The 14,440-nt window shown below is 40.2% G+C and overlaps 1 protein-coding gene across 1 annotated transcript in view; it reads right to left on the reverse strand.

Annotated features, from left to right (window-relative positions):
- cdh6 (cadherin 6) overlaps positions 1 to 14,440 on the reverse strand; it is a 35,008-nt gene that overhangs the window by 7,314 nt on the left and 13,254 nt on the right. The window contains exons 3-10 of the mRNA XM_077228768.1: positions 12,262 to 12,556; positions 11,522 to 11,641; positions 10,087 to 10,260; positions 7,942 to 8,129; positions 7,507 to 7,757; positions 5,798 to 5,934; positions 5,420 to 5,550; positions 3,288 to 3,405 (exon numbers count right to left, since the gene is read on the reverse strand). Coding sequence (XP_077084883.1) covers positions 3,288 to 3,405; positions 5,420 to 5,550; positions 5,798 to 5,934; positions 7,507 to 7,757; positions 7,942 to 8,129; positions 10,087 to 10,260; positions 11,522 to 11,641; positions 12,262 to 12,556 — 1,414 coding nt within the window. The remainder of the gene's footprint in view (positions 1 to 3,287; positions 3,406 to 5,419; positions 5,551 to 5,797; positions 5,935 to 7,506; positions 7,758 to 7,941; positions 8,130 to 10,086; positions 10,261 to 11,521; positions 11,642 to 12,261; positions 12,557 to 14,440) is intronic.

The raw sequence follows: 14,440 nt of genomic DNA on the forward strand, positions 1-14,440 counted from the left end.
GTTCATATCAGGAAGTTGGGGTTGAGGCTGAACCCAAAGAAAAGTGTATTATCTCCTCAGAAGACCACTTTTCTGGGTGTCGTTTGGGTTTCGGGTTCGATGCATGCGCGATATTCCGACCCGCATCTTTTCGATTCTCTCAGCTGTGAAACAAGTAAAGCTAGGCCAGCTACTTACTGTAAAACAGTTTTAGAGACTGTCGGGTCTGATGGCAGCAGCGTCCGACGTTATACCTTGCGGCCTGTTGTACATGAAATGGCTACAGAGGTGGCTCAGGACAAAGGGATTCTCCCCGAGGGGAAATCCGCTACGCACGGTCAAAGTCACGCGGCGCTGCCTTCGTGCTCTGGTCATGTGGAAAGAAACTTGGTTCCTATTCAAAGGGCCTGTGTTGGGGGCTCTTTGTCGTCGCGTAACGCTAACGACGGATGCTTCTCTCACATGGTGGGGGGCGGTCACGAGTGGTCGTCCAGCCCAAGGGCTGTCGCAGGAACATCATCTATCACGGCTTATAAATTGTCTAGAGATGTTTTGGCGGTGTTCCAGGCTCTGAAACACTTCCTAGCAGACCTGAGAGGTCATCATGTGTTAGTTCAGTCAGACAATACGTCGGTGGTCTCTTATATAAATCATCAGGGGGGCCTGCGGTCTCGCCGGCTTTACAAGTTGGCCCGTCAGATCCTCCTGTGGTCCCAAGGGAGGTTACTATTTCTGAGAGCAATGTATCTTCCTGGGTATTTGAATGTGGTAGCAGACTCCCTGTCGAGACAGGGGCCAAGGCCGGGGGATTGGAGACTCCATCCCGAGGTGGTGGAGCTCCTTTGGTTGAGTTTCGGTCGCGCCGAGATGGACCTATTTGCTTCCAAGGAGACCACGCATTGTCATCTGTGGTTTTCCATCAGCCATCCAGCCCCTCTGGGGTTGGACGCTATGGTGCAGCCGTGGCCGAGGTCACATCTGTTCGCCTTTCCCCCGATTGCTCTGCTACCTGGAGGTCTGGAGAGGGTTCGCCGGGACGGGGTCAGCCTACTATTAGTAGCCCCGTTCTGGCCGGCCCGCGTATGGTTTGCGGACCTGATTTCTCTCCTGGACGGCTCTCCCTTGGAGCTCCCTGTCAGGAGGGATCTACTCTCTCATGCGGGCAGCATGATATTTTACCCCCGCCCAGTATTGTGGGCTTGGCCTCTGAGGGGGCCCAGCTCATGAACTCTGGTCTCTCAACCGAGGTTGTTGAGACCATTCTTCACTCCAGAGCTCCATCCACGAGGAAGCTTTATGCCTTGAAGTGGAAACTCTTCACTTCTTGGTGTGGAGAGCACCTGCAGGACCCAGTTAACTGCCCAGTGGGTGCAGTGCTAGAATTCCTGCAGGAGCGCTTCTCCACAGGGCTATCCCCCTCCACACTAAAGGTGTATGTGGCGGCACTGGCTGCTTACCACGTCCCTTTCAGTGGAGTTTCTCTTGGGAGACACCCGCTTATAACTCGTTTCCTTCGTGGCACACTGAGGCTGAGGCCAGCAGTTCGTACGAGGGTGCCGGCCTGGGATCTGGCCATCGTATTATAAGGTCTTTCCCTAGCTCCTCTTGAACCTATCGAAGAAGTTCCTGAGAAGTTTCTCAGAAAGTGGACATTTAAGACTATCTTTCTTCTTGCTATCTCCTCACTAAAGAGAATCGGAGATTTGCAGGCTCTGTCGGTTTCACCCTCGTGCCTGAAATTTTCGCCTGGCATGGCTAAGGCTTTTCTGCATCCTAGACCAGGTTACGTTCCCAAGGTCCCTACTAATGTTGTTAGACCTACAGTTCTGCAGGCCTTTTGTCTTCCTCCATTTCTGTCGTCTGACCAGGAGAAACTTAATTTACTCTGCCCTGTTAGGGCGTTAGACGCCTATGTCCACAGAACTGCCCTGTGGAGGAAGTCAGAACAACTATTTGTGTGCTTTGGGCCACCCAAGAAGGGGTGTCCCGCGTCTAAACAGAGAATGAGCAAGTGGGTGGTCGAGGCTATCTCACTTGCCTATGAGTCGGCTGGTCAGCCTTCACCTTTGGCTGTACGAGCCCACTCTACCAGGAGTATGGCGGCTTCTAAAGCCTTACTGTCAGGAGTTTCCCTCAGTGACGTTTGTGATGCGGCTGGATGGTCTTCACCGCATACTTTCATTAAGTTCTACGACCTAGACTTAAGTTCTACCCCTGGGGCACAGGTGCTCTCGTCCTCTGTGCGCTAGTTCTCACATGGCGGTCACTTGGTCCTATGGCGACGTGGGTATTAGCGTTCCCACAGCGTTTGACGCAGGTCGAGTTCCCTTGAAAGGGAACGTCTCGGTTACGTATGTAACCCTAGTTCCCTGATAGGGAACGAGACGCTGCGTCATTCCACCATACTCCCGGCATTCCCGCTAGCGCTTCCTTCAGGCCTATCAGAAGCTGTTGAGCTTGTGTTTATGGGGTGCTTTATAGTTTCCTGGTCGATGACGTCACCCGCCTATGACGTTCCATCTCTCCATTGGGCTGATTCCATACGTGCTTCATGACGCACAACGCAGGGGCGTTCCCACAGCGTTTGATGCAGCGTCTCGTTCCCTATCAGGGAACTAGGGTTACATACGTAACCGAGACGTTTTGTGTTTTATATTGTGTAGGTCTCCAGCTAACCGGCTAACTCTCGTTATTACTGTCTTACTGAAATAATTCTGCTAATCAGCTGTGGGCCATTTTTACCTAAAATTGTATCCATTAATGCCGATTTTCTGTTGTTCTCACTACTTTGAGTAATGATAAAGGATGGAGCAAGAGAAGGCTTTTTGTTTATGACACATGCTGTGAGCAGTAGACCGATCACAACAGACTGGGCCATCTGGCCAATCAGAGCAGAGTAGGCTCTCGGGAAAGGAGGGTTTAGAGAGACTGAATATTCGAACGAGATGTTTGAGAATCTTTGAAAAATTTGGTGATATGCAATGTATATTATGAGAAAATGAAAGTGTTTTTTTGACCTTTTATGCATGTGAACTTGATGTAGGAGACCTCTATAACAAAATTAGGAACCTTTAAAATAGCATAATAGGGGCACTTTAAGGAATGAGGGAACTGTCCTCTCTGCAGACCACAACAGGCCTAGAATGACCTAAAGTTATGGCTACTGCAAAACAACATGGCTCAGTTTAAACAGCTAGATGTGAAAAGGCCATGTGTCCTAAAGATTTCTCCTGTTTGATTGGTCTGTGTTGTCATGAAGAGAGACAGTGAGCTAGTTAGAGGGCCAGACGATGTGAGAGGGCACCCACCTCCATTATCTCGGACTGAGAAGTTTGCTCGCACTGAGCTCTCTGGTGCCAAGGAGAACAAGACACGATGTCCACCGACTGGGTCATCTAGATCCACTGCACTTATTGTCTGGATTTTCTGTGGGAAAGCAGCAAATGATGAAAATCACATATTAACCAAGACTCATAGGACATACATTACAAACTGTGTTTGGTTTGTTTTTAAGAAAGTCCACATTGTAAATGTATTTTATAAAATATATTTGAAATTAAAATCGAATTAGTTTCTATCATCACTGTTATCTATTTAACAAATTTGGTTTAAGAATATGTTTCTATTTTGTCAACTTCTAATATCAAAACCTCTAATTTTCTAAAGAAGCATTTGTCTTTTTTCTTAATTTTTCATTTCAATTAATCCTTTCTCACACTCAAATGATAGGCATAGATCAAACAAAAAAGCTAAATAAATAATAAACAAAAATAAACAAATACAAATAATATATTACATGAGCAGTTTAGTAACATGATTATGTTTTTATTAAATGTAGCAAACAAAAATGAATATCCTTTTTAATTTAAATCTTTTCTTTTTTCAAACAAAACATGCATTCTTTAATATATATATATATATATATATATATATATATATATATATATATATATATACACACACATGCAGTATATACAATATTAAAACGTTTATCCTGTTAGTTCTTTTTGTAGTCTGAATATAGATAACGTTAGCAATGGCTAACTTTTGCTTCATATCACTATCCTGTTAAGCCTCCTGCTTATTATCTTGACATTATGTGAATTGTGTGAAGTTATAATTAATAACATTTAATTGCATGAGCTTGACAGGCACATATTCTTGTAAGTAACTACTTAAAAAAACATATTCATTCATTTTTATTTAAGTTACAGAGCTGGAAAGGTACTGCATAACCGGAATGACCTATTCACAATGTCATCTTTCAGACCTTACAAGTGTTTACATGTAAACACTATAAGCATGTTTACAGCAAGGAAATATGTTGGCTCAGTGATAGAGGCACATGGTTATCTTTAGTTGTCACCAAGGGCAATTTTAGTTTAAATGCATCTCTCAAGGGTGCACTGGCAACACGCTGTGACAAAAATGTAATCATCTATTGTGTGCTTCATGATTTTTTTCTCTACCAGGCTTACGCACTGGCCAGATTTCTTGCTTGCGTGTTGCTGGCTGGCTTCCCTTTCCTCTGGGCTTAACTTCAGTCTGTTAGAATATAACTGCTGAATAGAATCAAAATCCAAGCCTTATCTCACACTGCCGTCGCAGAAATATAGCTAATAAACACAATACTAATTAATGATTGTTTGGATTCATCATGCAAGTAACAGAATTTCCACAGTCTCCTTTACCTAAAGTCTCTTTTACCTAAATGGAATTAAATGGAATTTTTACAATTATTATAACATTTTTATAGATGTAGTTGATAGCATATGCACTTTTTCTTAAAAAATTGTTTGAAATAATTTGTGTAAAATAAATAATACTTAAATTGTTCTTGTTTTGAATATAAACCTCACTAAATAGGGGGGAAAAAATGCAAGACGTCTATAGTATTTGATGTAATTTTGCTTCTCAAGTAAAATAAGAAAGATGTTTTGATAAGATATATCATATTACATGATATTTTTATGTATACATAGTCTTGGTTCTTTTTGTACCCAACAACTAAACCATGGCAAACACCAGCTTGAACAATTCTGCCAGGCGCTGAGGTGGGCGGGTCAGTGAGGTGGGTGATGACGGACAACGAGGGATACAAGAAGAGTCAGGAAATGGAGGAGAGGTGGACAGTTATTATGAAGTGCCTGTGATATGTGACAGCCCCTGTCATCCACCATGACACATAATCTCATCAAGCCTGACAGAAAAAGGCTCTGCCGTCTAATCCATGAAGGAGAAATACTCATCACTGATCTCTATCTCGCTCTGGAGGTGTGAGTTCTGTAGAGGTCACACACTGTTTAACAGACGCCCCTATTTTAAATCAACACATCCATCCACCGGCTGAACAGGAGAAATGGACTTATTCCTACTTATCTTACATCGAAATTGACAATGTGGCAGATAAATGGGAAACGTATACTAAAATGCTCTTTACCTGTCCGACTTTGGCGTTTTCACAGACGAAGGTCTCGTAGAAGGATGCCAGCTTAGGGGGGTTATCGTTGACATCCAGTACGCGGATGTACACAGGTACTCGGCTGGTCTGCTCTGGGTTGTCTAAGTGTCCTTAAAAAGATGTGGCAGATCATGGTTGACTACTTGAGATGATAGAAGCTAACATTATTGGAGCCACGGGAGAAAACTGGATTTCTAATTTAAAAAAGTAAACTAATATATTTAGTCAATATAAGCTGTCATGGTAAATGAAAATGCGGAAATCTTACTGGAGAAATTTAATGCTGGATGACTTGAGCTTAGCAACCTAAATTCATTCCAAATGAACTGCGGCTGTGAGCCGTTTGGAGTTACTTACTGAACTCAGTTGCGATCACTGAAATGTTGTGCCAAGCGAATTCCTCTCTGTCCAGAGGCCTCTGCAGGAATATAGATCCATTCCCAGCATAGACACCAAATACCCGGTCCACATCTGTGTGCCGATCAATTGAATACCTGCAAGTCAAACCATTCAGCTCAACTGTCACCAGTTCCAATGTGTTTGCGACAGTGTTCTTTTCAAAATAATGTAGAGTAGTTAAACTATGATGTGACCTGTGACAAATCGGTTTGGCTCAATTATGCTCAGAGAAAATGGAGTGTGAAAATCATTAAAAATTCAGGAAAAAATGCAAGACTGTTTTGTCAGTGTTGTCATAATCATTGTTTTGTAGGGAAGATTTAGAATAATCAGATCCCCACTCCTCCCATACTTGTCCCTTTCATTTTCATATGTAGCGTTGGAAAGTCTAATTCATTCTAGTGAGTGTCAGTAATCGAAACTATTTGATTTGAGTCCCTGTGCAAAAATCCTTGGTGGCCTTTTAGGTCTTCTTTATTTTATTTCAACAAAAATATTTAGTTAAATATATTACAGTTTAAGTAAAAATCTTTCAGCCTAGTTGAATTTCCACTGCCATAGAAAACCTGGAAATGCCAAGGAATTTGTAAATGGTGTTTTCCAGGCCTGAAAATTCATCAAAAATCATTACAAATGTATTCAAAATAAAAAAGTAATTGAAATCTCTATAGTGACAGTAAAACTTAATTGAAGTTTGTTGAAAAAAACCCTCATTTGTTTTGTGCCAGAAAAATAGAAACGATGAAGGATAACATTGGATAGTTACTGCATACATTTCAAAAGATATTGCACCTTTTTTTCCTCTTGTTGTTAGTATCTTGTAAAGTAAACTACTTTTTAAAAAAAGTTGCATTTACTAGCTTGACTACTTTAAATTCAAATTTAGCCAGTAACTTGGAAAAACAGCACTTGTTTACAAAACCGTTAAGACAACTGAACCTTAAGGGCAGGAGACACTTGAGGATGCTTGATGCACACCACAGCTATAACTGCATGAAATCCCAGTGCCCTGAGCCCACACATGCCCAGTGCCCATTTGTTCTTCTTTCACCAGAAGATCACAATATTGTCCTTTCAAATGTAATCAATCAGTGGGATTGTTCAATTTCCTAATTAGCCTCCTGATGTTCAGAGCGACAGTGTTGCCCGTGCTTCTGATGTCCCTGATAATTACCAGCCTGAAGTCCTGTTCTCTGCTGCAGAGGGCTTTTTAATTGCGCTTTCATTCTGCGTTCTTATTTACTGCGTTCTCCGGAGGGAAAAACATCCATTTATTGTCCTCCTGAGCCTCCCGCATCAGATTTATCATTAGGGCGCTTTGGACAGTGATAATATCCTCATTTATTCTCATAATTGTAGTTTATTACAATTATCTCATAAAGATGCTGCGACTGAAGGACCTCTTGAATTAAATGTGAATTTAATAAACATGCTCAGAGGAAGCAGTCCATCTAAGCTCATATTGCCATAGCTTCAGACAGATTATTCAGGGTTTTGCAGATATCAAAAAGGTCACGGGAAGAAACAGGCAGAGGTTTAAACGGCTTGCAAGCTACTGTCAGGCTATTGTGTGTTGGGCAATGTGCATTTAAAGAGATTTACGGTGATCTTGTAAATCTAGATGATGAAAACAATGTGATGGGATGATAATAATGCAAAGCCCTTACTTGACCGGACTGCGGCGTATGTCAGGATCCATGGCACTGACCGATCCTATCACTGTGCCCACAGCCGCGTCCTCTTTCACCTCCAAAATATAGCTGATTTTCTGAAATTGTGGGGGCTCATCCACATCCTCAATGCTGACCCTGACAGTTGCCATGTCCTTAGCGTCCAGGCTCAGAAATCGTGTGTCTGGATGCGTGTTTTGGACCTTGATCTGAAGCAAGTATGATTTCTTCTTCTCGTAGTCCAGAGGCTGCGACGGAAACACATTCACAGGAATAAACAACCCGCTCCAAGTCGAATTTTCATCCCCACTCCCCATTTTATTCACAAACCATCAAGTGTAACTATTTTAATTTTAAAAAACAAGCTTCTTAAACTTGCATGAGTGAAACTTCTGTTTTCAAACGCAAAGCACAAAATAAATTTCTTTGTACCTTCTTTACGCTAAGTATGCCTTCTTGGGTGTTCCTGTCAGTGCTGATGTCGAACACATCCAGACCGTCTCCGCCAACAACGGTGTAGTCCATCTCTGCATTTCTGCCGACGTCGGCATCCACAGCCTCGATCCTGCCAACTGATGATCCTACGTTGGTGAGCTCTGGAACGCTGAACTGATATATACCTGGGGAACATAATGATAATGTCAGGGTTTGTGCTTGAATCTGTGAATTCTCTTGAGAGAGGATCTACACTATATAGTGAAACAAGAGACCATTTACTTGTTCAAGAGAACATAAAAGAAGAGTTTGGAGGAACAAATCTCATTTCACAATTTGCATCCCTGTATCCAACACTGTAGCCAATTAAAGTGCTTTTTAAAGTGTAAATTGCAGGTAAAAATTTTCTTAAGATAATGCAATGTGCTTACTAAACATAAAGATAAGAACCCACAAATAAGCCCACAATTGTTTTTTTATACCAAAATGCTGCATATAATATGAAAAGTTGGTGCTTTTTACAGTGGTTTTAACCACGCCCCCTCCCTTCCACTAGGCTGGGTGTGACGTCATAACAGGGACTCCAAGCCTAGAGTTACCGTTAGTCTAACGGCAAGTAACAAGTAACAAAAATGGTGAACTATTGTGTTTGTTTTTTTAGATTCAGAAGTGATGAATTAAATTAATGAATTGTAAACATACTCGTGTGTGCTGGCTTCAAGAGGACTGTGATCCTGCCTGAAATGAGAGTAAGCTATACGCAAAACAAATGGGTTCAGGCAGCATGCGCCAAAACCAGGATGCTGCGTGAGGCACGTCACATTTGCCGGTCGCGGGTCTAGCTGGTCCACTAAACTCCAAAACGCATTCACTTCACGGCAGCACATACTCTCCACTGCTTATTCCATTGGGTGGCATAGCCCACACAAACACCTGTCAAACACAGCGATAGGGACATCGATCTCTTTTTTTCTTTCTGACAATGAACATCGCTAATTAGTTGCGATTTAGCACACACAATATCGCGTTCTGTCTGCAGATGCCAGCAAAAGCGCCATTGTGCCTGTGCAGTGTGTGCATCTCTACAGGTCTGATTAGGACTACTAACACCATGTAAGTAAAAAATGTCTTCAGTCGTTGTCCCTCCTTGCTATTCTACATGACGGCAAGATTTTGAAAAGACTTCCCTAATGTTCCCTAATGTTATCCGGGCTAGCATCAGGCTAACCTAGGCTAGCTCTAGCTACTCACCAGGAAACCTGGCCAACCCTCCACTCGTTTTCCTCACACCAAGCATTGATAACTCTTTGAGGGCCATGATTTCTAGCAGTTTCCTCCCCTCTCTCACGCCTGACTGGTTCGAAATTGTAGGGCTGTGGTCCATCAAGATTTGGTGGTTTCCCACCTCTTCAGTCTCCCAGTCGTTCTCCATATTCAAGCCACAAACAGAAGGAATCTAGCAGAGTACGAGTTGCGACTCCCTGTTATGACGACATCACCCACTTACGGTAAAAAACACGCTGACTTTGAAGAAACCCCATTAAATGTTATTTTAACGCATTTTAAGACAGAAATTTTCAAAATATATATATATTGAGCACTTTAATCTACACATTAATTGATTGTGGTGGTTAACCTGCAATTTACACTTTAAAGCTTTTTCACCTACACTTGGTGTTCTCTTTACTGTAAAAAATGGCGAACGTGACCGATATTGTGCTGCCTGCAATAAATCCGCTTTGTGCTGATAGCCTGCATTCCTCTAATTAACATGACAGAAATTCCAAGCATTTTCTATTTGCATGCAGGCTTAAAGAATATATTATTTTAGGAGAAACACAAAAGAGTAAGTGAGCTGAGCCCACTCTGTCCATTTAATCAGGATTAACACACAGACCTCACACAGTTGCTAAAGCTTTGGCACTAACCATTTTCCTTCAAACAATGACAAAAAATATATATTTTTTGTCTTTGTTTTGTTTTTTAAATTTGTGTATTGTATTTGTTGTTTATTCCAACTATAAGACTCATGCAAATGAAAAGAATCATTGGAATTATGGAACAAATGTCTTGTGCAAATATCAATTTGTTGATATTTACAAATTTACATATATATTTTCTATCTATTAAATGCATGCTTACTCTGTGTGAAATGAGGGGGGTTGTCATTGACATCGGTGAGGCTGATGTTTACTGTGGTGCTGCCTGTTAAGCCCCCTTTCTGGCCGGCCATGTCCTTGGCTTCGATCACCACCTGGTAGTGCTCCCTCTGCTCTCTGTCCATATCGGAAGGTCCCAAAGCTGTCCGGATTATACCTGAGGAAAAGATGACTTAGTTCGTTAACATCCAATCCAGCCCGGTACCTTACTCTAGGAGATGGACGACACCAGACCGCAGTTGCAGCTGAGTCTTTGTTGTGTTTGAACAGTGCAGAATTAATTGCGTACATGCACTGAGACTGACATTTTGCCGCAGAGATTTTTACAGGCAGCAGCTGCTGATTGAGAGACCGCTGCAGGTTCTGAAGAAAAAAGACCTTGGATTATTAAAACCGGTGTTTTACAAGCTAAACCAATTTGGTGACAAGCTATTTCAGAGTAAATCACTGTTGGATTTGCTTGACAGTGTTGGACCAGTTTTTTTTTTTGCAATAATTATTTTATATTTACAGCAAGAATTCAAAATAATACAAAACATAATGTACAAGTAGGCAAGAGTAAACATTTGAAATAAATAAACTAATTTTAAAAATTTTAAACAGCAAGTAATCATAATTCAGTGTTAATAAGGCATGAAAATGCATTATTATTATTATTATTATTATTATTTAATTTTCTTCATAATCTTAAATCAATGCAACAACTTTTCCTCTGATGTCAGTTATGAATGCAAGCTACTGGATAATGTTAACTAATAGCCAAATAGCTTTAATGGCATTGATTAGCAAACTTATTTTCTGATATGTAACACCCACTTTTCATGACCCAATTAATTTTGTGTTGTATAAAATCAAGTCCCATCCTACATTCTTTCTTATTGAACATCCTGTTACATCACTTTACAGAAGTAAAATGGCTTGCGTTGTAAAATTCACGTTGACTTAAGTATGCCTGATGTCCCGGTTAGATCCAAAAAAAGGCAAAAGACAAATCCAGTAATTCACGTAAAGAAGAATCCAAGCCCTGCTGCTTCTTTGAATGCCACAAATGTTCTCAGATTAACTCCCACCTCTAATGAATATCCCTTTTTTTCAGTCTTAGGATTTCATGTGCTCATGGACATCATCGTTCGTGTCCCATCTGGGCTAAAGCATATCAGTGTTAAGCTGGACACTAATCTGCCATGGGAGCATTTGTGTTTCTATTTCTCTTTTGTTTAAACAAAGACCTCTGCGGGAAATGTTCCAGGGCACACATTAGCAATGATTAAACTCGCTGGGCGAATTTGCCCGGCTAAATTGCTTGAACGACAGAGCTGCAGTGCAACCCTTGCCCCATTTCAAATCATACAGATACACATTCTCTCTTTCTATTTCGCCATTTCTGTCTATGATATAACAGTTTGACATGGACTGACCTGTGTTTGGCTCTACTGAGAAGTATGGATGACCCTGGCTGATGCTGTAGGCTAGCTTTGCACTGTAGCCAAACATTTCATCGTCTGCATCCTGGGCGGTAACTTGAGTGACATAGGTGCCTGAAAAACAAGAAATTAGTTCAAGAAAGAGTTCACCTATATTTATTATGGACTTGCTCTCATCATGTTTGTTATGACTTTCGTTCTTCAGTGGAAAGCAAAAAGGAGGAAATAGGAAGAAGATGCCTGTCACTCTTGTCTATGACTAAGGAATTGAATTTCTGAATGATTCATTCACGAATCGTACTGTTTTGGTTCTCACGTTCAACTTACTGAGTCAGTGATCCAGTTTCAGCAGTTAATAGTTCTCCAGGGGGAAATTATCAGTGAATAAAGACTAAAATGACTAAATTTGGATCCTTTTTAAAGCTTGAAAGCTCTAGTCACTATTTACTAAACTGCATGGAAAATAGTGACCTGCACATTCTTCAAAATATCTCCTTATGTGTTCACAGAAGAAAGAAACTCATAAAGTTTTGGAACCAGATGTGGGAGAGTAAATAATAAGACTCAATAATTCCTTAAAGTGAAGTTATATAATAAAATACGACAAGTTACAATATTGTTTTATATTACTATACTAAGCAATAGATTGTTTGGTAATATTTCGACAATATTGATATACTTCATATGCACCCACAAGACTTTCCGTGGTTGTTATTGAAGCTGCCGAATCTTACCAATGTGTGACCTCTCAGGTACGGACGCTGTATAAACCTCCTTGTCAAACTTGGGCTCATTGTCATTGATGTCGTGTAGTTTCACAATAAACTCGGTCTCTGGCTCCAGTGGAACGCCGGTCTTCTTGTTGACAGCCTGAGCTCGGAGTGAGTAGAGAGGTTTCTCCTCTCTGTCCAGGCTCCTGGTAGCATGCAGATCTCCTGAGTTGGCATCTATCACAAAGATCGTCCCCGCACCTTCACCTGAGAGAACGTACATCACTGTGCCGTCTCCTTTATCCATATCTGAGTGAAGCTGTTGAGAGGAAGCAATTCAAGCATTTCATCAGCACCTCTGCTCATTCTGCCGTTGATATGGCTCATGAATATGTATTGCATCCAATATCCTGAATGTATTCAATGTCCGTTGATTTTGAAGGAATAAAACAATAACAAAATACTACAGGGGGAATGTACCAATAGACAGGTACTCCATGGCAAATATGTGAAAATGAGCCCTTGTGGAATTGAATTCTGATAGCATATCAGATGAAAGTACAACACCCTGAATGTGCAATCAAGGTGAATGCCTGTCTATTATGAACAGTGACGCACGCTGCTGCATGGTATCTTTTGGTGCAACCACTTTGTCAGATATTTATGAGGTACTCAAACTTCTTTACTTCTCGTCTCTATATAATGTGTGTATAAAGCAGTTTTGAATTTGTGTTATTCACTATTGTTACACAAAATGATTAAATTGAGTGATAGGAACATCACATTTTAGAGCTGAAGGTGCGATGTGATTAGCTTTGACAATTACATCTGATAGAGGAGTGAGAGAATGATTTGACACTTCTTTCCACTTGAATAAGCCGCTTTGTTACAGTAAAATAGGGTAGTAAAATACAAAAGACCATTCAAACACAATGGCTCTTATGCTCTACATGATTTTCCCTCTGAACATTATAGAAATGGCTGCTTCTACTCCACACTGACTGCTACATGATCCAGGCACATAATGTCCATAACAACAATGAGAGCTTTGTGAATTCTGTGCTTGCAACATCCCACATGAATAATCCATTGGTTGGTGATCCTTTGCAAGGCTTTTGAGTCTCTGAACCAGTGGTTCTCAGACTTTTCAGGCCAAGTACAACCTGATCAAATCAGAACATGCAAAAACCACCGAGTTAATTCACTTCTCTGCAGTGCAAGTTTAAGTTTATATTTTGATTCCACTATTCCTGTAAAAACCATTATCAGTTCCTCGACTGGCTCATGCAGAACAACCTCTACAAACACACAGCACGACATAACATGTTATTGCACTTGTTAATATGCATATTTTACAATCAAATCCAAACTAGCCAAATAAATATCCAATATTGTATAGCATACACTACTGTTCAGAGGTTTGGAGTTGAAAGATTTTTAAATGTTTTGAAAGAAGTCTCATGAGTCATGAGTTCACCATTTAAACGGCATTTATTTAATCAAAATACAATAAAAACAGTAATAGTGAAATATTATTACAATTTAAAATAACGGAATTGTCAGCAGTCATTACTTTAGTCTTCAGTTCCACAAGATCCTTCAGAAATCCCATTTCGTATTATTAGCAATGTTGAAAACAGCTTTAGACAAAACTGCATTACTTTGAAATATAAATATTTTGTAAAATGTTTTTACAGTCACTTTTGATCAATTTAATGTGTACTTGCTGAGCAAAGGAATTATATGAAAATCTTACCAGACCCAAACCTTTGAATTATAGTATATATTTAGGGATGCACAATTTATCGGTACTACTGTATGTTGTTTTTTTTCCAATTATTTTATGTAATTGTATATATCAATTTCCCCTATTTTTACATTAAGATTACATTTACATCATCTAATCTTTAATAAATCTAATAATTTAATAACACTGTTAAATGTAATCTTATTATACACTTTTCATATTGTACATTATAAAGCGTAAAATTGATTTTAGCTTTAAATCTTTTAATTTTGATTTATTTAGATATGGTAGTAGCTACAGAGCTTTAATATGGGCTATTTATCAGTTTTCAGCCATAAAATGAAAACTGCGATCCACTTATTAGTATGTTCAGATTTTTAACACTGGTGTGATATTTCGAATAAATTTGAAACACTGCCACAATAATATGATGTGTTGTTCATATTATGCAATTAT

The sequence above is a fragment of the Siphateles boraxobius genome, unplaced genomic scaffold (genome assembly GCF_051911475.1).
Source record: "Siphateles boraxobius isolate OS27281-9 unplaced genomic scaffold, OSU_SipBor_1 1, whole genome shotgun sequence".
Classification (NCBI taxonomy): Eukaryota; Metazoa; Chordata; class Actinopteri; order Cypriniformes; family Leuciscidae; genus Siphateles; species Siphateles boraxobius.